Genomic DNA, 21,050 nt, shown 5'->3' on the forward strand with positions numbered 1-21,050 from the left:
GTGTTTGTAGATGATAAATTAATATGTGAACAATGTTTTTGACATTTACATTAACTTTTCTATTTAAGGAGAAAAGCCATATGAATGCCCAAATTGCAAGAAGAGATTTTCACATTCTGGGTCATACAGTTCCCACATAAGCAGTAAGAAATGTATTGGAGTAATTCCAGTTAATGGCCGAGCGCGTTCTGGTTTGAAGACCCCACAGTGTTCTTCTCCGTCACTTTCTGCATCCCCTGGAAGCCCAGCACGTCCACCCATTCGACAGAAGATTGAGAACAAGCCTTTGCAGGAGCAACTTCCAATTAACCAAATTAAGACTGAACCTGTCGATTATGAAATTAAGCCCATAGTGGTTGCGTCAGGAATCAATTGTTCAGCCCCTCTGCAAAATGGGGTCTTTAGCGGTGGTGGCCCTATTCAGGTAACCACTTCTCCTCAGGGTGTGGTACAAGCTGTTGTTCTACCAACTATGGGCCTGGTATCACCTATTAGTATTAATCTTAGTGACATTCAAAATGTTCTAAAGATGGCCGTGGATGGGAATGTTATCAGACAAGTGTTAGAAAATAACCATGCAAGTCTTGCATCCAAAGAACAAGGGACTCTCACCTCTGCAACAATTCAGCAAGCGGGTCATTCTGTTATTTCAGCTATTAGTCTTCCTTTGGTTGATCAAGATGGTACAACCAAAATAATCATAAATTACAGTTTAGAGCAGCCGAGCCAGCTTCAGGTTGTTCCGCAGAACTTAAAAAAAGAAGCCCCAGTGGAAATTTGCAAAACTGAAAAATTACCAGAAGATCTGACTATCAAAACTGAGAAAGACACAAAGTGTACAGAGGAGAGCTCTTGCGTGCTATGTGATGATCATCCAGGAGACCCAAATGCACTTCAAGAACTTAAGCACTATGATCAGAAAAAGAGCACTCTTCTTCCTGAGAGTAGCAAGCCTGAAACTATTAAGTCTGAGTCATCTTCTGTGGATACTGCGGATGGGAATCTTACTCCCAGCCAACCACCCTTAAAAAACCTCTTATCTCTCCTGAAAGCTTACTATGCGCTAAATGCACAGCCAAGTGCCGAAGAGCTTTCCAAAATCGCAGATTCAGTAAATCTACCACTCGATGTGGTAAAGAAATGGTTTGAAAAAATGCAAAGCGGACAGATTTCGGTTCAGTCCTCCAGGTCATCTTCTCCAAAACCTGAACAAAATGGTGTCATACCAGAAGGTATTACTGAATCGGGAGATGGTACCAAAGCTGAGAATGGTGTGAATGATTCACAGAACCTCCCCACAAATGATCCTTCTCAACCTGTGGCTGCTGATGTTTCAGGAAGTGGCGCAACCTCTCCCTCACCACTAAACCTCTCTTCTCTAAAAAACTCTGATGAGGTACAAGGCGACCAAGAGCATCAATCGGAACCTCTTGACTTATCCTTACCAAAGCAGCTTGGAAATGTGTTGGAGCGACCTTCCATAACTAGCGTTTACCAGAGCAGTGTTTATTCTCTTCAAGAAGAACCCTTGAACTTGTCTTGTGTTAAAAAAGAGCCCATGCAAACTGACAGTGTCACAACATTGGAGCCAGCTCTTATTTTAAACCCAAGTGCCAATCCCATAAACATTGCTATCCCTACACTCACTGCCCAGTTACCTACAATTGTTGCCATTACCGATCAGAACAGTGTACCCTGTCTAAGAGCGCTAGCTGCCAACAAACGGACTATCTTGATTCCTCAAGTGACATATACTTATGCCACCACTTCTACTCCTGCAGTTCCAGAACCACAACAAAAGAGCCTCCAGATTAATGGAAGTCAGGTAATGTTCTTGATTCTTTTTGTATTGTCTCCTATAGAAGAAATGAATGAATTTGCTCATGTGCAAACTAGTTTAGTCACTGTAATATGGCTATTTAATAAACTGTTTTTTATTGCAAGCAATCCTGTCTTGCAGCAGATGTAGTAAGATGTGTAAAAATGAAATAGGAAGAGTAGTGTTAGCATACATCCATAATTTTCCCCAAAAAAGACGGGTTATGATGAACAATATTCTTAGAATTAAACACAGAAATGCAGCTTAGCCCGGTTGAAGACTGGACCCTGAAGTACACCTGCAACCTTCATTTTTTTTACATTGTCCTCGTCTATTACTTGACTAACTATGCAAATTAGGAGTAAATGACAGTGCAAGCAGACATATTCTCATACCATTTGGAATTGGTTATATCAGGAGCAGATACTTACAGAACAAAATCAGTATAGCTTCCAAGATCACTTTAGTTTCAGAAATCACTGCAGAACAGAGGAGGCGATTCAGCTGCGGAAGGATATGCTATCGCAGTTGCTAACATGTTAGCAGCTGCGATAGCTGTAAAATGGTAATGCAGCAGGAGGTGTCACGCCTCCTGCATGCATTACTGATCCAAGCTACGTCCATGGACACAGCATAAGATCATATGAGATCTTTTTGGCCGACTGAGTGACCATGGGGTCAGGCAAGCCGGCCGCCGCAGATGAGTAAAAAAGGCCAGGAAATATCCATCTGCCAATGGAGATCCTGGCCTCTCCACTCCCCCCACCAACAGCGGCGACACACCTTAGTTTTGGGAAACAACAGCCGTTGCAACCCTCTCCCTGCTCAGAAACGACAGCAGACTGTGGATCACTGACAGTCTGCTGTTCGATGTACATGCGCAGTACAGGTCAGGTGCATGAGCAGATTCCCGGTAATCTGGAATCTGCGTGATTCCTTTCACTGCATCCGCAGCTGAATCATCACCTGAAATCACTCTGCAGACCAACATTGAAGACCATGTCTAGCAGGGCTGCTGTCAGAGGGGGAATGCGAGGACTGGAGTCCCATTCCTTGACAGAAGGGGGCCAGCCCGCAGTGGTTGCTATCAATCTCCCCTGCTGTTTGTAATCTCTGTATGCTAAGCTTTGCCAATATCAAAGATTGTGGATTGATTATGCTGTTTTCCACAGTCTGAGTGTATCGAGTGCTGAGCTGCTCATGAGCTTGCCAGGCACTCTGCTAAGACTCCCGGGTCAGCTGCTGTTAGATGAGACAGTGAGTGAAATGATAATAATAAACAATGTTTAATGTCATAGTTTATCATGCAAACACAAAGTTGGAAAAGTGATAAAACACAGCACTTTGTAAGAGATGAGAGTGTGGCAGTGTGTGCAAACCTCTCGGGCCGAGAACCTGTGTAGTTTAATAGTGTCCCAGTTTTATGGGATTGTGTGACAGTGTGTGGCCCTGACGAAGAACAAACGAAGGCAAAAACCTAATCCTGGTCAAACTACACCACCATGCCATATTTGGAGGAGCTAGCTACAAAACTGTTGCCGTGCATAAAAGACAGACAGACACACAAACCTTCTCGGATATAGATTACTATAGATTACTATACATACACTCAGACCCCATCGTCATGCAGTATGCCGAACGTCATCAGGTTGAATTCACCAGTTCTACATATTGTATCTGCCAAAATTTCCAGATCCATGAAACGTGACTAGGGGTGTGGGAGGAGTCTTGATAGTAGTGTTGCCCTGTAACGATGAGGACATGTGTCTACCTTGTAGAGCGTGAAGCTGTCACTTAGTCACCTCCCCTTCAAGCTACTTGACACCTTTTCTTTGCTATTCTGCTATGCAGGACCATACCTCCCACCATTTCGAACCATGGACCAGACATGTTCCAAGGTGTAATGACATGACACAACCCTCAACCCACCTTAATCAGTACATTTGAGAGATATGATGCTAATAGTTTTTAACATTATTAATGTTGATGTTTGACATATGGCATATGATGTGACTGTAGAACGTAGACAGAGGGCCAGCCTCTTGCAGATGAAGACATTGCAGTAAGCGATATAATTTTTGACAGTTTATCTAGCTAACAAGTAGAGATAGCATAGGTACATTTATTCAAATTCCATGAAGTTCTAAACAGTGAAACAAATAACACATTAATTAGCTATTTGTAAATGGTATAAACAGATTTAATGGGAACATACTTATCTGCTGTGTGGTTTCAGTTTTACTGTCTTGTTGAAATAAATGTCTGTACATTGCATTAAATTATGCCTACATCTTTAGTGACAACTGAAAACAAAATAATTTTTTATGTTAAAATACTTTTTAAATAATAAATTCAATGGAGACATTTTAAAATTATTTTATTTAATCATAAGAATTATTAATATTAATATTACAAGACACACAAAGGCAAAAATAACGCACATTGCTAAGGCATTAGCTGTAAAAACATAATACTGTACATTAGACAAAAAGGTAAGTTACATTACAGATATATATATTAACAAGTGTTGTCTAAGACGTTGAGAAGGACCATACCATATATTGGGTTTTATTTTACTCAAATATTGCTTGGTAATGTAAATTATATAAATGATAACATACATATATATGAGATACTTAATGTTATCATTTTAATAGATACATTTACATAAAAATATTATATACACACATATATATTTCCCTAAACTAATATTACTGAGCAGAGATGATATAGTAGGTGTAAGAGGAATTATCTTAGGTTTAAAGAAAAACTTTGCGTTACTATAAAAGCTATTTTAAACTGTAAAAATAAGGGGATGTGACTGTTATTAATTGTGTATACAATTGTGCACAAAGATTTTGGCTTTTGTTTATGTTGGCATACATACTATGGATTGAAGTTTGGTGCAGGGGACTATGACTAAAGTTTGTGATATTTAAATTAAGAGTAGAAAAAAATCATTCTTACCATTCTGCGCCATCTGCTGCAATACACTTTAAAACTCCCTTATACAGGTTGAGTCTCCCATATCCAAAATGCTTGGGACCAGGGCTATTTTGGATATCGGAATATTTCGTATTTTGGAATATTTGCATACCATATTGAAATGTCTTAGTAATAGGGCCCAAATCTAAACACAGAATGCATTTATGATTCATATACACCTTATACACACAGCCTGCAGGTAATTTTATACACTACTTTCAATAATTTTGTGACTCAAACAAAGTTTGTGTACATACATGAAATTAATTTATGTTTCATATACACCTTATACACACAGCCTATAAGTAATTTTATACATTATTTTTATTAATTTTGTGCCTTAAACAAAGTTTGTGTACATTGAACCATCAAAAATCAAAGATTTCACTATCTCAGTCATGCTAAAAATATTCCGTATTTCGGAATATTCCGTATTTCGGAATATTTGGATATGGGAGACTCAACCTGTAATAATGTCTATATCAATAAGACAGAGTGATAGCTATCATCACTAGAGACATGACTGCTTTGCAGAGCTCTTGTAAAGACACAGGGAGTTATGTAATAGATTTCCGAGATTACCCAATAAGCGGGATTTCAGCAAAACCGGCCTTATAACTGCTTGCTGCTTTACATGTAAAGGTGAAGTCGATGAAATCTCGCAGGCTCCCTCATTTTGTAACCTATTACATAACCTCCACAGTCTCTCATTATCTTTAATGTTATTTTTGTCATTTTGACTACTGGACACCCCGGGCCTGTTGCTGAATGAATATTCGCCTGTGTGCGGAGCATATCTTGCAGGTTCACACACTGTGCGTGCTTCAGAATTGAGTGTACGTGAGTACAGACGATGTAGTCATATGCATTTCAGTCCTATCTCCTATTGCGACTGAGGCTGTAATGTAGACAAAATTCAGTGAGGGCATGAAGTGCAGAGATGGATGTAAGCTTAACTACACATGTTGGCACCAATTGCAATCTGGTTCAAGCGCGCCATGATTATGACAAGTAGCAAACTAATCGTACAGATTGGGGGCCAGCACACCTCAAGATGCGTACACTCTACATACAGGTAAAAGTGTGCTTTTCTGTTTTCGTGTGCGCAATGCGGGTCCCTATGTTTAAAAGTACAGAATGCCTGATGGTGATCCTTTATAACAAAGAGTGGCATACAATAAATAAGTTATCTCCTTTTGACCAATATATACTTAATATAAAATATCCATGGAAAATCAGGCCTTTTCTAGGTTTCCCTTTTATTTGTGGCTTAAACGGTGGGGCTACAACCCACAGGGAGAGGGCATGGACTCCATCACTGTAGGCAACGTGCCCAGCACTCACAGAGAGGCTGGGCTGCCCCCAAGGTCTCCCCGCACTGTGTATAGATGCCATGCACATGTTGCGCACGGCATCTATTTACTCTCTGCACAGTGCTCCTCATCAACTTTTCAGCCCAGTGGGAGAGGCATAGCGGGACGTGAAGTGCTGCGTGCCCGCTGGCTCCAGGCTGTTGATCAGCGGGGTGCCTCCATAAGGGAAGTGCACATTTTACTATTTTAAAATCGGGCAGGGCGCGGCGCCCTGCTGAAACAACCTAGCTCGAATGCTACACTCTATTAAATCATCCAGACTATATAGACTTGATATTACATTACTACTCTGCCCCTATATCAAGTCCTTAGCACAAACAGACACACTGGAATAATTACTGTTTATTGATGTCTTTAACATGTCCCATCTTAATTGTGGTTACAGCTCTTTTTATTATCTCTATGGATGTTACAACGTTCTTCTCTGCAAAGTGTGGCAACATTTCCTAGTGAAAGCACATCAATGAGTATCTGTTTTTATATTAAAACTAAAGTATTGTATTGTTTATCTTATTTAGTACCAGTAATTTATACAGTGCACACACATATTACAGAGAATATTTTGCCATTCACATTAGTCCCTGCCCCACTAGAGCATACAATCTATGTTCCCTACCACATGCACACACACATACACACTAGGGTTAATTTTAGTTGTGAGCCAGTTAACCTACCAGTATATTTTTGGAGTGTGGGAGGAAACCCACGCAAGCACAGGGAGAATATACAAACTCCAAACAGTTAGGACTGTAGCAAGAATAAAACCCACAACCTCAGTGCTAACCATTACACCGTCTGTGCTGCCCTGTATTATCAAGGCTTTGAGGTCAGTCAATGCTGCCTGTTTGAATCTTGATCTCCCCATTTTCAACCAGATGTTCTTCCACAGTCCAAAGACATACTGGTATGTTATTAGTTTCTGTCCATATTTATGCCTTCCAACATAGAAACAGGCAGAATCTGGACTCAATAGGCCCCGGATCCTCCCACTAATGTCCCCTTTGGATGAAACGCAGCATATATTCTCAGTAAGAACAATTCCTTTGGGATCACTATTTAGGACTGTCCTGCCAAAATCAGGACAGATGAGAGGTATACAAATTAGCTCTGGTCTGTGTTAATAGTATGTTTATTAGTTTATGTCCAAACTAGTCTTAGGCTGTGTTTGTGTTCCTGTGGTACAGATTTTAGTGCCTAAATAAAATGATCTTTGTTTACAGTACACATAAGTACATATGTTTAAGTATCCTATATAAATATAGGCAGTGCTAATTTTTCTAGAAAAATAGGTTCAGGAACTCCTGGGGGGCAGCGGGGGGCAGAGCTGTGGATAATGTGGGTGGAGCTAAAGTGGGGGTGGGAAATCAATTGGTTTGTAAATGTATGTATGGGCTGTGGGGGAGGGTGTTATGGATAGGGGGTCAGAAGCACACATGGGTAGGGGTGTCAGAGGCACATAGGGGTAATGAGGGTTCAGAGGCACACAGGGGTATGGAGGGGCAGAGGCACACGGGTAATGCGGGGGTCAGAGTCACACAAAGGTAATGCATGGAATGTATCCACCACACAATGCTGTGCAGCAGCACTCACACTAGGGCTATGCAGTCACTATACAATGCTGTGCAGTTCACACTCACATAACCATGGAGGAGTGGCCAAGCTGTTGCTATATTGCACAGGAAGTGCCCATGTGTCGGAACCTCTCACCTTTCTGGTACGCACCTGATACTCATTGGGTATTCAGACTGCTACAGCTGCACACACACTTGAAGCCCCCTCCATACAGACACCACTTCTGCTCCCAGCACAGGAAGACCTACTGGGTCCTGAGAGAACTGCAGCAGCCGCAGGTTGCAGTGTGTGCGCCCACACACCACAAGCCCAGGGGGAGCTTCAGCCGGCTTCCAGTGGTCCGATACACCCCTGCCATTTATCCCCCATCTTGCGAGGCTGCACCTCCTGTCAAGTCCCTGAGCACCAAGCCAGCTGCCTTAAGATGGCCACCACGAGCCAGTAAAACTTCTGTTTGTTTCCCCAGCGCAATCTGCACTTTACTATGCGGCATGCAGGAAAAAAAATTTTATTGTGCGGTTCCATATGACGTCATGTTTCACATGAACTTCCGGAGCAGAAATATATCCCTGAATATAGGATTCTATATAATAATGTTACACAAAAAAAAATAGACACGACTGGTTGCGATGGTGATCCCAGCCTGGACATCGATCACAGCACTGGGATCGCAAATGCAGCAAGTAGGTTTCTGACAGCTCCTTCTGCATTTGCAGCTGAGATGGACGAAATTGCACAGCCGCTTGTGTGCAGCTCTGCAAGTCCATCCATTAGTTTTTAAAAACTATAGGACAAACTTAAATACAATTATTTCTTTAGAAAATAATACTTCTCTTTGATTATACTTGTTGCCTTGTTCCTCCTTTCTATGCTTGTTTGAGGAGTGCAATGTATTTTAGCCAATAGATTTCACTGTTCCAGATGCTGTTTCCAGAAAGGATTTCACCAATGACTAAATCCCTCTCCATGCAATAATGGAGACACCAACCCGCTTTAAAGCTGTGCTACCACCTCTGTGCTTCCGTTTTTCCCAGTACTCAGTGGTTAGTCTCAGCCCTCGCTGAAAATTGGGATATAAGGTAAAATAGCGCCCAAGAAGTCACCCCGTTCTTTGAACACTGGGATACTTTGAAGAGAAAGGAGGTGAGACAGAAAACCAGAAGAGAGACAGAAGCCAGAGTCTAGGACATTACGGGATCTGATTAATCCTCCCATGCCAATCTTCTGCAGCCATTTTAATGTGGTGAATGAAAATGATCACCAGTTTTAAGTGGTAGTCTAGTTGTAAAAATAAAATTGTAGTTGCTTTTTAAAAAAAAAAAAAAAAATCATACAGTGGAGTTGTATTTATGTAACTGTATCATACACTATAACAGTTGTATTTTTCAAATCAATCAAATTCACTTTAAATATATGCTTTTAAAGTTCAGTCAATATATTTTGTTATATCAACATGGAAAGTTGTTATGACATCCTTATTCTGTGGTGGCACAACTTCAGTTAACTTAAGATCATATAATAAAATACATGTATAATGGATGACATATTCCTTTTAATATTGCTGGTGCAGTTGGAAATAAATTGATGAAAGCAAAAGTTATTTAGAATTCATCCTTCCTCTAGGAGTATTTCTTTTTGCTGATGTAGTAAATATACATATTTTCAGAAACACAAAGATGACAATATCCGCGAGCTGTGTCTGTATGATTTGTGTGGGGCTGTATTTATTGCACATTGTGTTCCAGTGAGGATTGTGTTTAATGCAGAGACTGATCGTTGTTTGTTGTGACACCTGTGTATTACACTCTGCTATGTCATCAGCTTATCACTGTTTGTGGCATTTCAGGTCTGCTTTTTGTTAAAATGGAAATGGAGCACAGGGGATGATTCTGAGTTGGGAGCAAAGTAAAAAAGAACATGTAACATTGCAACTTGGCAAAACCATGTTGCACTGCAGGTGGGGCAGATGTACAGATAGATTTGGATTTGAGAGGGTGTCCAAACTCACATCTAAATTGCAGTGTAAAATTCAACGTGGCTAACTTTTGGTGGCTATTGCCAGAGTGCACCGAACACCGGCACGCACTTACCGGGTCAGTAGCAGGGCAGCAGGCGGGGAATCCCCTGCACCCGCTGCTGTGTAATCCTCCTCCTCCTGTAGACATGGTGTGGGAGGCCGCGGCTCCCCTGGGGGCGCGCGCACCGACTTGAAACAGATTTAAAGGGCCAGACCACCTTCTATCGTAACGTCACAGGAGGCGCCTAATGCAAAGTCCTGCCTATATTAAGGAAGTCTCTGGGAGCACTCCGACCCTTACTCCAGCATTCCGGTCTGTGATTCTACTGCTCGTTCCTGACCTTGGCTGTGTTCGTGACCCGACTTCGTCTGTTCCTGGTACAGCGCTTGGTATTCCGGTTTTGACCGTTGGCTATCCTCCGTGACTTGCATACGTCTGCTTCCTGGTACCGTCTTGTCCGTTTGGTTCTTGCCAGGCTTGTCGACTACGCTGTATGTCTTCATCGTACTCCGCTCCATCCAGAGCACACCAGCACCTATATTAGGGAACCTAATCTGAGGGCCGCGACCTGCGTGTTGGAGGCAGCTTAGGCCAAACCTCCTTGTGGTGTCCCTGGTGAATACTGCTGGCACGTTATACTCCGTGCCTCAGTAATAGGTCTTGCAAATCCCAAAATATGAGTTAGCATCCATTATCCAGCCGTGAGTTGCGACAGCTATATGCAAAACAGTGAGTATTTATCCTGCATGCAAAATATATAAATGTATTTGCACCCCTTGCATTTCAACATGGCTTGCTCCAGATACAAAGTAACTTGCTTTTTTGCTTTGCTCCAAACTCAAAATCAGCCCCTATGCCTAATCTATCATGCATTAAAGGACAAAACCTATTTACCTGAGTAGCAGTGGTCGCTCTCCTTCCACCACCTTTGCTCCCTGGCGTGGAGACCTATAATATAGAAATTGGGTCTCTGTGAAAGTGAACCTCTGGGTCTTTGTGATACAGTGAACCTCTGTATCATTAAGCTGCTTCAGTTGCTTGACCCTTTAAAGTTTTACATAACTGGGAACAGTTTTTATTGGCATTGTACACTTCAAATGTTACTTGTTAGCAGGTGAAGCTACCCAATGACACAGATCAGACAAGTCCAACATAACTCCCTGCCATGACTACTGAGTACATCAGGTTCTGCTTTGTGGAGGCACAGTTTCAATGTAGATCACTACAGCACTGATACATAGCAGGTATGGGGAGTGGGTAAATCATTTTATTCTAAATATTTCACCAAGGTCGGACAGTCCTTAAAGACTGTTTTGTAACATATTCCCCCTGAAAAGATTGAAGTTATCCTTCAACCTTTGACCTGTCCTTCATATGCATATCATCTTTATGGGATACAGTCAATATACCGTCGGACGGGAAGCCGGGGTTAGGTTTAGGGTGCCGGGGGAGGGTTAGGTTTAGGCACCCCCGGAGGGGACTTAGGGTTAAGCACCACCCTGGGAGTATTAGGGTTAGCACCCCTAAAGGAGGGTTAGGGAGTGAGAAGGGTAGGCTTAGGACCCTTACCTCCTCCTTCGGGATTATTAATGTTCGGGCTTCCGGCATCGGCATTGTACCCGGCGGCTGATTTCATACCCTACCCCATCATTATATATTGTCATATATTTAAAACAATAACAATCTTGACAGTATAGGCACTAAGCTATGAATCAGACCAAAAATAATTAACATTATCCTCATTATCACAAGATTCTAAAGAAATGATAAAGAGTGGGTATAATAAATTAGGTTAACAAACAAGGTGCATACAGAGTGTAGAGAGGGCCTTGCTTATTTGATCTTACAATGTAATGGTTTAGGAAATTTGTCTGCAAGAGAGAACTGTCCCCCACTGCCCCTCCAGAAGTGTTGGGTGCTACAATTTTGGGGCATGGTTGGTAATATCTTGTTCACAACAAATTCTGGAAAATTTTATCTAATTATAGCCTTACTACATATTGTTAAGATTATCCACTTTCTCGTTACGCTGTACCTGGCTATGTAATTTGCATATATGGTCTTTTACCTTCCATGTATAGCATTACTGATATTGTTAATTTCAGCCAAGTAAACAGTCAAATATCCTTATAATTAACTGCATAATCGAATACTTATGCCTTCCTGATCCCAAGACCATGAGTTAGTCCTCAATAGGGCGTCTTAATGTGTCATGTTATTCCGTATTATTTTTAATGAGTTCACTTATTTATTTTTTTTGAGAGTATATACAGTCAGGAGCATAAATATTGGGACATTGACAGAATTTTCATATTTTGGCCTCTATTCACCACCACAATGGCTTTCAAATGAAACAAACAAGATGTGCTTTAACTGCAGACTTTCAGATTTAATTTGAGGGTAATTACATCCAAATCAGGTGAACGGTGTAGGAATTACAACGGTTTCTATATGTGCCTCCCACTTTTTAAGGGGCCAAAAGTAATGGGACAAACTAAACAATCCTAAATCTAACTTTCACTTTTTAATACTTTATTGCAAATCCTTTGCAGGCAATTACAGCCTGAAGTCTGGAACGCATAGACATCACCAGACGCTGGGTTTCATCCCTGGTGATGCTCTGCCAGGCCTCTACTGCAAATGTCTTCAGTTCCTGCTTGTTCTTGGGGCATTTTCCCTTCAGTTTTGTCTTCATCAAGTTAAATGCATGCTCAATCGGATTCAGGTCAGGGGATTGACTTGGCCATTGCATAACATTCCACTTTTTAGCCTTAAAAAACTCTTTGGTTGCTTTTGCAGTATGCTTCGGGTCATTGTCCACCTGCACTGTGAAGCGCCGTCCAATGAGTTCTGAAGCATTTGACTGAATATGAGCATATAATATTGCCCAAAACACTTCAGAATTCATTCTGCTGCTTTTGTCAGCAGTCACATCATCAATAAATATAAAGGAACCAGTTCCATTGCCAGCCATACATGCCCACACCATGACACTACCACCACCATGCTTCACTGATGAGGTGGTATGTTTTGGATCATGAGCAGTTCCTTTCCTTCTCCATACTCTTCTCTTGCCATCACTCTGGTACAAGTTGATCTTTGTCTCATCTGTCCATAGGATGTTGTTCCAGAACTATAATGACTATTTTAGATGTTGCCTGGCAAACTCTAATCTGGTCTTCCTGTGTTTGAGGCTCACCAATGGTTTACATCTTGTTGTGAACCCTCTATATTCACTCTTGTGAAGTCTTCTCTTGATTGTTGACTTTGACACATATACACCTACCTCCTGGAGAGTGTTATTGATTTGGCCAACTGTTGTGAAGGGGTTTTTCTTCACCAGGGAAATAATTCTTCTGTCATCCACCACAGTTGTTTTTCGTGGTCTTCTGGGTCTTTTGGTGTTGCTGAGCTCTCCGGTGCGTTCTTTCTTTTTAAGAATGTTCCAAATAGTTGATTTGGCCACACCTAATGTTTTTGCTATCTCTCTGATGGGTTTGTTTTGATTTTTCAGCCTAATGATGGCTTGCTTCACTGATAGTGACAGCTCTTTGGATATCATATTGAGAGTCGACAGCAACTGATTCCAAATGCAAATGTCACACCTAGAATCAACTCCAGACCATTTACCTGCTTAATTGGTAATGAAATAACGAGGGAATAGCCCACACCTGTCCATGAAATAGCTTTTGAGTTGATAGTCCCATTTCTTTTGGCCCCTTAAAAAGTGGGAAGCACATATAGAAACCATTGGAATTCCTACACCGTTCACCTGTTTTGAATGTAATTACCCTCAAATTATATCTGAAAGTCTGCAGTTAAAGCACATGTTGTTTGTTTCATTTCAAAGCCATTGTGGTGGTGAATAGAGGCCAAAATATGAAAATTCTGTCAATGTCCCAATATTTATGCACCTGACAGTATGTTATAAATTTTGACAAACTTTTTTACAGAAAGCGTAAGGGGGGGGGGGGAGAGTGGCATACAGCAGGCATTGGGAGAGAAGAGTGTTACAGTACAGTACATGATTATATTCCAGGAGCAAGTATAAGAAACGTTCCCGAGTGAGCATTGTTTTCTACCATGTGGTGCTAACATACTAAAAATATAAATCAATGATAATTAGTATAACTGTGCTTGTGTCTCTGTCTGCTACGATGTCTACTTAGCTGGGTATATTGTAGATCTAGGCAGTGGCGGGCCGGGCCGGGGGCAGGGTGCCATGTGCCCCCTGGGCCGCAGCGGCATGCGGGCCACAGGCAGTCTGTGTCACTGTGACACAGACTGCACCGCGTGTGTAGCGCTGACCGGACGGAGTTCGGTCAGCGCTACACAGCACAAACTCACAGCTGCCGGAGCCGGCAGCTGTGTGTTTGCTTTAGCAGCTGATGAGAGTCAGACAGACTCTCATCGGCTGCTGCTCCCACTGCCAGAGCCGGACATCTTCCGGCTCCCGCAGTGGGTAATGGGAGTGACGCGTCACTCCCATGACGCATCACTCCCATAATGCAAAGCGGCGGACGGAGGAGCTGATCTCGGCGCCAGGAGCAGGAGCGGGCGTCAGGTAAGTGTTTTTTTTTTTTATATTACGTGTGTCTACTGCGGGGGGTCTGGCACTATAAGGAGGAGACCACTACAAAGGGGGGTACTACTACTGGGGTGCTACAAGGGGGGGACTACTACTACTGGTGGCACTACAAGGGGGGGACTACTACTATTGGGGGCACTGCAAGGGGGGGGACTACTACTACTGAGGGCACTACAAGGGGGGGACTACTACTACTGGGGGCACTACAAGGGGGGGACTACTACTACTGAGGGCACTACAAGGGGGGACTACTACTGGGGGCACTACAAGGGGGTACTACTACTGGGGGGGGACTACTACTAGGGGCACTACAAGGGGACTACTACTAGGGGCATTGCATAGGGGGGAGGGGACTACTCCTAGGGGCACTACATAGGGGGGAGGGGACTACCACTGGGGGCACTGCATCGAGGGACCACTGCTGGGGGCTCTATATAAAGGGCAATAGTGGGGGTACTGAATAGGGGGAAGACTACATCTGGGGCCACTATTTAAGGGGCACTGCATAAGGGTTACCACTACTGGGGACACTATATAAGGGGCTTACTACTGGGGGCACAAGGGGCACTGCATAGGGGGGATCACTACTGGGGCACTACTCGAGGCCTGCATAAGGGTGTCCTCTCCTGAGGGGGGGGGCGCCGTAGCACGCACGTTCTTTCGGGCTCCCTGGCTACACGCTACTCCTCTGCCAGGGCCGCCTGCATGCATTTGCCCCCCAGGCTAAAAGTTACCAGCCAGCCCCTGGATCTAGGCAATATTAGCCACCAACTTCCTTAAATTATGGACTAAGGGCCTGATTCAGAGTTGGGTATAGAGTGAGAATTAGCACTTAACTGTGTACCTGGGCAAACCATGTTGCAATGCAAGGGGTGTAAATACATACATATTTTTGCATGTAGTGTAAATACTGGCTGGTTTTGCATGTAGCTCACAAGTACTGTACAGCTTAATTATTACACTGCACTTTAGATGTCAGTTTGGACACCTCCCTCCCAAATCTAAATCTCTCTGCACATTTTAAACCTTCCCAACCTGCAGTGTAGCATGGTTTCACCAAGATGATCAGTTGAGAGAGATATCTCTCTCTATTCCCAACTCTGAAGCAGGCCCTAAGATTTGAGTTTCAAGGTTACTAAATGGCACTATGCATTACGTATTTTCTCCTACGGTGACACAACATTTTTAACTTTATATCAGTGTCAACTGATACTTCCTAGTGCCCAAAGAATATCATAAGACTTCCAACTCTGAGAATTTGTTTTTCCATCCAGAAAGAGTTAATTTTTTCAAAGGCTTTGACTATGTTAAAATGACTGCGTACAGCAAAGAAATACTTTTCATTTGTTTCCTTTCTAAAAATAGTAATACTTCAATAATTTAATTTAGAATGTTTTTATTAGCTCTAGGTTTTCAGCTACACTAGCTGCGCTAAATGTACTTCAGTAATATAGTCATAGTGAAAAGCTATTTTAATATAATCTCATATTTTCTTGATACAACATAAATAACAGTTGCTTCAATTCAATCAATCGCAAATAAAAACACAAAACAATATATAGCAACCGAAACCACTAGCTCATATAGTGGCCTGTTCATGAGAGCGTTTTCTCTTTGCTTGTCACTTGTACTCCTCTTCTGGAGCATCTCTTGTCACTGTCCAACAGTAGTCAGCAGGCATAGAAGCATTCCACCTACTCTGATATCTACTTTCCATTGCTGAAATGTCTTGGTGGAATCGCTCACCAAAGTTGTCAGGGAAGAAGTCAGATGAGAGTCGAGAAAGTGGATTTTGAGTGACATGTTGCAGCCTAATTGATGATCATTGGCATGCCAAAAGGCACTGAACGTCCTTTTTAATTCAACTATCCACATATTTACACAGAACATGTATTGCAGCAAATATGAGGTGCCCAGGATTTGTCCTGTTCACCTACCAGGACTCCAAAATAATTATATTATTCTGTCTTCACGAGTGGAGTATTTTGGCGTTTCTGGGTGGAAAATGTCACATCACAACACACACAACAAAAAGTGTCAGCAATGTTATGTTAACACGTTTATGTGGCATCCTGGCTTTTAACGTAAATTATAACCACCAAACTCAATCAAATGAAAGGAACATCACTCATAACCTTCACTTGATGCACGCTGTACGTAGACAATAAACAAAACATGGCCTACAATGACTCTGCATTCCTGTATTCAGGTTTGCCAGCATATATATATTCTCTAGACCCCAACATTCCCTAGTATTTAACAAAATACCATTATCATAAATGGCCTTTATGTGTTATCAGTCCTACATACGATACACTTGTAAGGCTATACTTTAAACGTTAACACTTGGGGCTTCATTTATACTTTCAAGTGTATTTTGAGTTGACTATATCTCAAAGTGTGTTTAACTCAAAAACAGTATGCATCATGTGTACACTTGTGCTAGCGTACAGATGCAGCTTGACAGAGTCACATTACCCTATTTGTATACAATATAATAATACAGGTTGAGTCTCCCATATACAAATATTCCGAAATATAGAGTATTCCAGAAATACAGAATTTTTTTAGCATGACTGAGATAGTGAAACCTTTGCTTTTTGATGGTTCAAACTTTGTTTAAAGCACAAAATGATTAAAAATATTGTATAAAATTACCTTCAGGCTTTGTGCATAAGGTGTATATGAAACATAAATTAATTCCATGTAAGTACACAAACTTTGTGCCACAAAATTATTTTAAATATTGTATAAAATTACCTGCAGGCTGTACGTATAAAGTGTATATAAAACATCAATGCATTATGTGTGTTTAGAGTTGGGTCCTATTCCCAAAATATTTCATTATACTATGTAATTATTCCAAAATACGGAATATTCCGATATCCAAAATACCCCTGGTCCCAAGCATTTTGGATATGGGAGACTCAGCCTGTAATAATTGCAGTGTAATTTAAACTAGAGAGAAAAGAGTCTTTATTTATTAGTGAATGTGAAAGTCGCATTTCCACATAAAATCTAATTAAATACAATTAAATGTTATTAAACATTCCACATCCATTTGTAATATTCTTTTTTGCAGTAGTTGTAGTGCGGTAGTGGTAATGCATATAGATCACCACTGTTTGATGTACTATAGCTGCAATGCAAATAACTTATTATCAGCCAGAGAGTTCAACGCACAAATCAGCCAATCAGAAGTGGCTAGAGAATGTTGCTGATAGTAATCATCAGATTGTGTATTGTTTCATCAACCCTATAGTACCTGTTGAACACACACCTCCTAAAGAGCGTCCGCAACAATTATGTAACAATTACATGAACACGCCCTTCCTATGTGCAGTTTTTGCTTGTCCGTCCCTGGTCCGTTTCTCCAGGTGTAAGTGGACGCAAGTCTGTCATACATAAAAATCTAGATATGGAAGCATTTGTGATATGCATGTGCAGTATTGGAATGCACATTTTATGGCAAAAAAAGTCATATGCCCAAATCTAAATGAGGCCCTTAGCCTATAATCTGCATAGTCCCTAATATCTTGTGACACCTCAACACCTACAGTAAAAATCATAAACTGAGTGTTCATTTACATCAAGTCAGCCCTGGAAAACAGTGTACTTGGATAAGTACATTGCAAGACCAGAAAAAAATCAACATATTTTACCATCAAAACGCTGTTTATAAGGCCACCTAGAATTAGTAAATTGTCTTTAGCATTTATTGATACCTTTCCTGCCACAAATCATAAACACAACCGTTAATGGTACTGGACTGTCTAATAATTATAGCAAAATAATTGATGATGATGGACAACCTTGTTGAATTCCCCATTGAATGCAGAATGACTCAGATAAGCATCCATTTACCATGACCTGTGTCCTTGGACATCTGTTAAGTATTTATAACCATTTAAAAAAAAAACTGGCACCAAAAATAAATTCCTGCAAGACCTAACATAGTGTGAGGTTCTGGTTTTGTTGTGGACCCAGGGTGGTAATAGGAGCAGACACTGAAGCAGGTTTAAAAGTAAATGTGGAGTTTTTAATGAGAGGCTTAACAGACATGAATGTGGTAAAACAGAAAGTCCGGGTATAGCACTAAAGTGCACTTGGGAGCTGTAGTGAGGCAAATAGGAAAAAGTCCAGTTAGTGACAGGCAATGGAAAATGTCCAGGTAGTGACTGGTTAATGGAAAATATCCAGGTAGAGGCAGACAAGAGGAACTGTCCAGGTGGTGACTGATTAATGAAGAATGCAGACTGAGGAAGAAGCACAGGGAACTCTCTCAGCTATGCTGAGAAACACTTTGCACTGGCAATGAAGTGAGGCTCTGAACCTCCCTAAATACCAAGTACTGTGCTGTGACTGGCCAGAGAGAGCATGTGACAAACCAGGATTGGGCGAGCAAATCACATGGCCGGAGGCAAGATGGCGGCGCCCATGCCAAACGGAACAGAAGCACTGCCAGGCCTCACCAGCCCAACGTGGCAGCATGCCCGCGCAGAACCACACAGCCAATGCCCCTCGCCACACACCAGCACCACCCCCACAGTGACCTCACAGATAATACCCGTCGACCACCATGCCGAGAAACCCTGGTCGTGACACATAGATAAATCCACTCCATTGTATTAAATGTTTTTGCTCTTGTCAAGTCAAAGTATATTAAGGTATCTGTAAAGAAATTGGTCTGTACCAATCACAATAATATTGTCCTTTGCCAGGCTACAAAATAGTAATGACTGCATCATTCCCAAACATTTAAAGCCCCATGACAATTTAGTGTACTCGCCCATGCAGCTTGTATACTTCTATAGGAAGACTGTTAGGTATTGGTGCCTTGCAGCTAAGGAATTACCATGGTCCACAATAATAGGGACCTCCAGAACATTGCACTATTCTTCAGATGATGTGGTATAGGATATAGCACTCAAAAAGTTCTGCAAGTCAGATTGTACTTTGCCTTGGATTTATTCAGGTTACTGTAAAGTAAGACTGTAAAGATCGTAGACATAGCCATTATGTCGACATGTTCATTACAGATGTGTCCACATATATCTTACCTCCATGCACTATAGGTCTTGTAAAATGCGTGAGTGCCTTGCAACTCGGTAGCGCGGAGCGTCTTTTAGTGCTACTTTTTTTTTTTGTAGTAGGCAAAGGGAAAACAAGATAAAAACTCGAATTTCTCACCTGCCCGATGGAACGTGAGAGGGCCCATAGGATTAGAATCTACCAGACATCTCACAGAGTGAACCCCCCCCGTGCTACCCACATTGAGAAAGAGATTGCAGCAAGACCATGCTGAAATTCCAGGTTACGGATACGAATAGAGTTTTACGGGCATTCAGCCCCTGTTTGTGCTGCAATATGTGCCACAGCCGACGTGTGGTCCACAAAGAGGGTTAACCTTTTGATCCAAAGTGATTTCACAGTCATGAAGGTGTAAAAATTAGATTAGATTATAGTCCGTTAAAAAGTTCTCCTCAAGGACTAAGTCAGTATAAAAACAGGTGCCATTCAACTAGTCTCGTAAATGGCGTAACAAAGCAGCATGGTTATAGTGGACAATATTAGGGAAATGAATTCCTCCGTTGGATTTGCTTTGCTGGAGCCGAATCAGACCAATTCTACGTTGTTTATTGTTCCAAATGAACTTGACAAATGATGTGTTAAGTTTTTTTATATCTTCTTGAGAAAGTAGTAATGGTAGAGATTGGAACAGGTAAATTAATCGTGGATCGCTATCATTTTGAGCAAGCTTGCCCTACCCAGATAGGAGAGCTGAAGACGTCCCCAACCACTCAGAACCCCAAGCAGAGTTCCAATAGCCCTGGATATATTAGTATGATAAAGGGATGAAGGATTTTGAGTTATCTGGACCCCTAGATGTGTAAAATGCCCCTTTGCCCAGGTAAAGGGCACATTGGCGTGCCAATATGGGCGAGTAAACCCAGGCCGTAGGTATATAGCAGTGGATTTTTCCGAATTTACCTGGAGTCCAGAAATATTTCCAAAATCATCAAGCAAAGACAATAGATAAGGTACAGAAATAGTGGTCTGGGATAAATACAGGAGTACATCATCTGCAAACTCTGCTACCTTAAGTTCACTAGCACCTATCTTAATACCTCTAATATCAGAATCTTGCTGAATTAGACAAAGTAGGAGGTCCAGTGACAAATTAAAAAGAAGAGGGGACATTGGGCACCCCTGCCTAGTGCCTCTGTGTAGTCTCATCATGCAGCCCAGAAGTCCATTAATTAGAAAGTTAGTCTGCGGGGAGTTATAGAAATAACGCATTAAACTAATAAAGTCTTGTCCAAAAGCTCTACGTGAAAAAATTTCAAATAGATGTGGCCAAAGGCTGGTATCAAAGGCCTTGTGTGTATTGAGACTTAACAATAAATTGGAGGAGGAAAGATCTCCAGAAGAAACAACAGTAGCCACTATCGCTGACCGAATGCCCTTGACGGAATGCCTGCCCTTTCCGAACCCAAGTTGGTGGGATGTCAATAAGTTAGGGAGAATAGATTGTAGTATATTGGCCAGAATTTTTGCCAGAATTTTGAAGTTGACATTAAGCAAGGATATAGGCCAATAAGAGGCCATCAACTGGGGTCCTTGTCGTGCTTAGGCAGAAAAATAGTATGAGAAGAGTTAAATGATGGGTAGGGGGGGATTGTCTATGTATTAAT

At 41.7% G+C, this 21,050-nt stretch overlaps 1 protein-coding gene across 3 annotated transcripts in view; it reads left to right on the forward strand.

Moving 5' to 3' along the window:
• ZEB1 (zinc finger E-box binding homeobox 1) overlaps positions 1 to 21,050 on the forward strand; it is a 227,195-nt gene that overhangs the window by 191,991 nt on the left and 14,154 nt on the right. For all 3 annotated transcript variants that reach the window (XM_088447958.1, XM_088447956.1, XM_088447957.1), the window contains exon 7: positions 69 to 1,825. In XM_088447958.1, coding sequence (XP_088304084.1) covers positions 69 to 1,825 — 1,757 coding nt within the window. The remainder of the gene's footprint in view (positions 1 to 68; positions 1,826 to 21,050) is intronic.

The sequence above is a fragment of the Taudactylus pleione genome, unplaced genomic scaffold (genome assembly GCF_031769625.1).
Source record: "Taudactylus pleione unplaced genomic scaffold, aTauple2 ptg000446l, whole genome shotgun sequence".
NCBI lineage: Eukaryota > Metazoa > Chordata > Amphibia > Anura > Myobatrachidae > Taudactylus > Taudactylus pleione.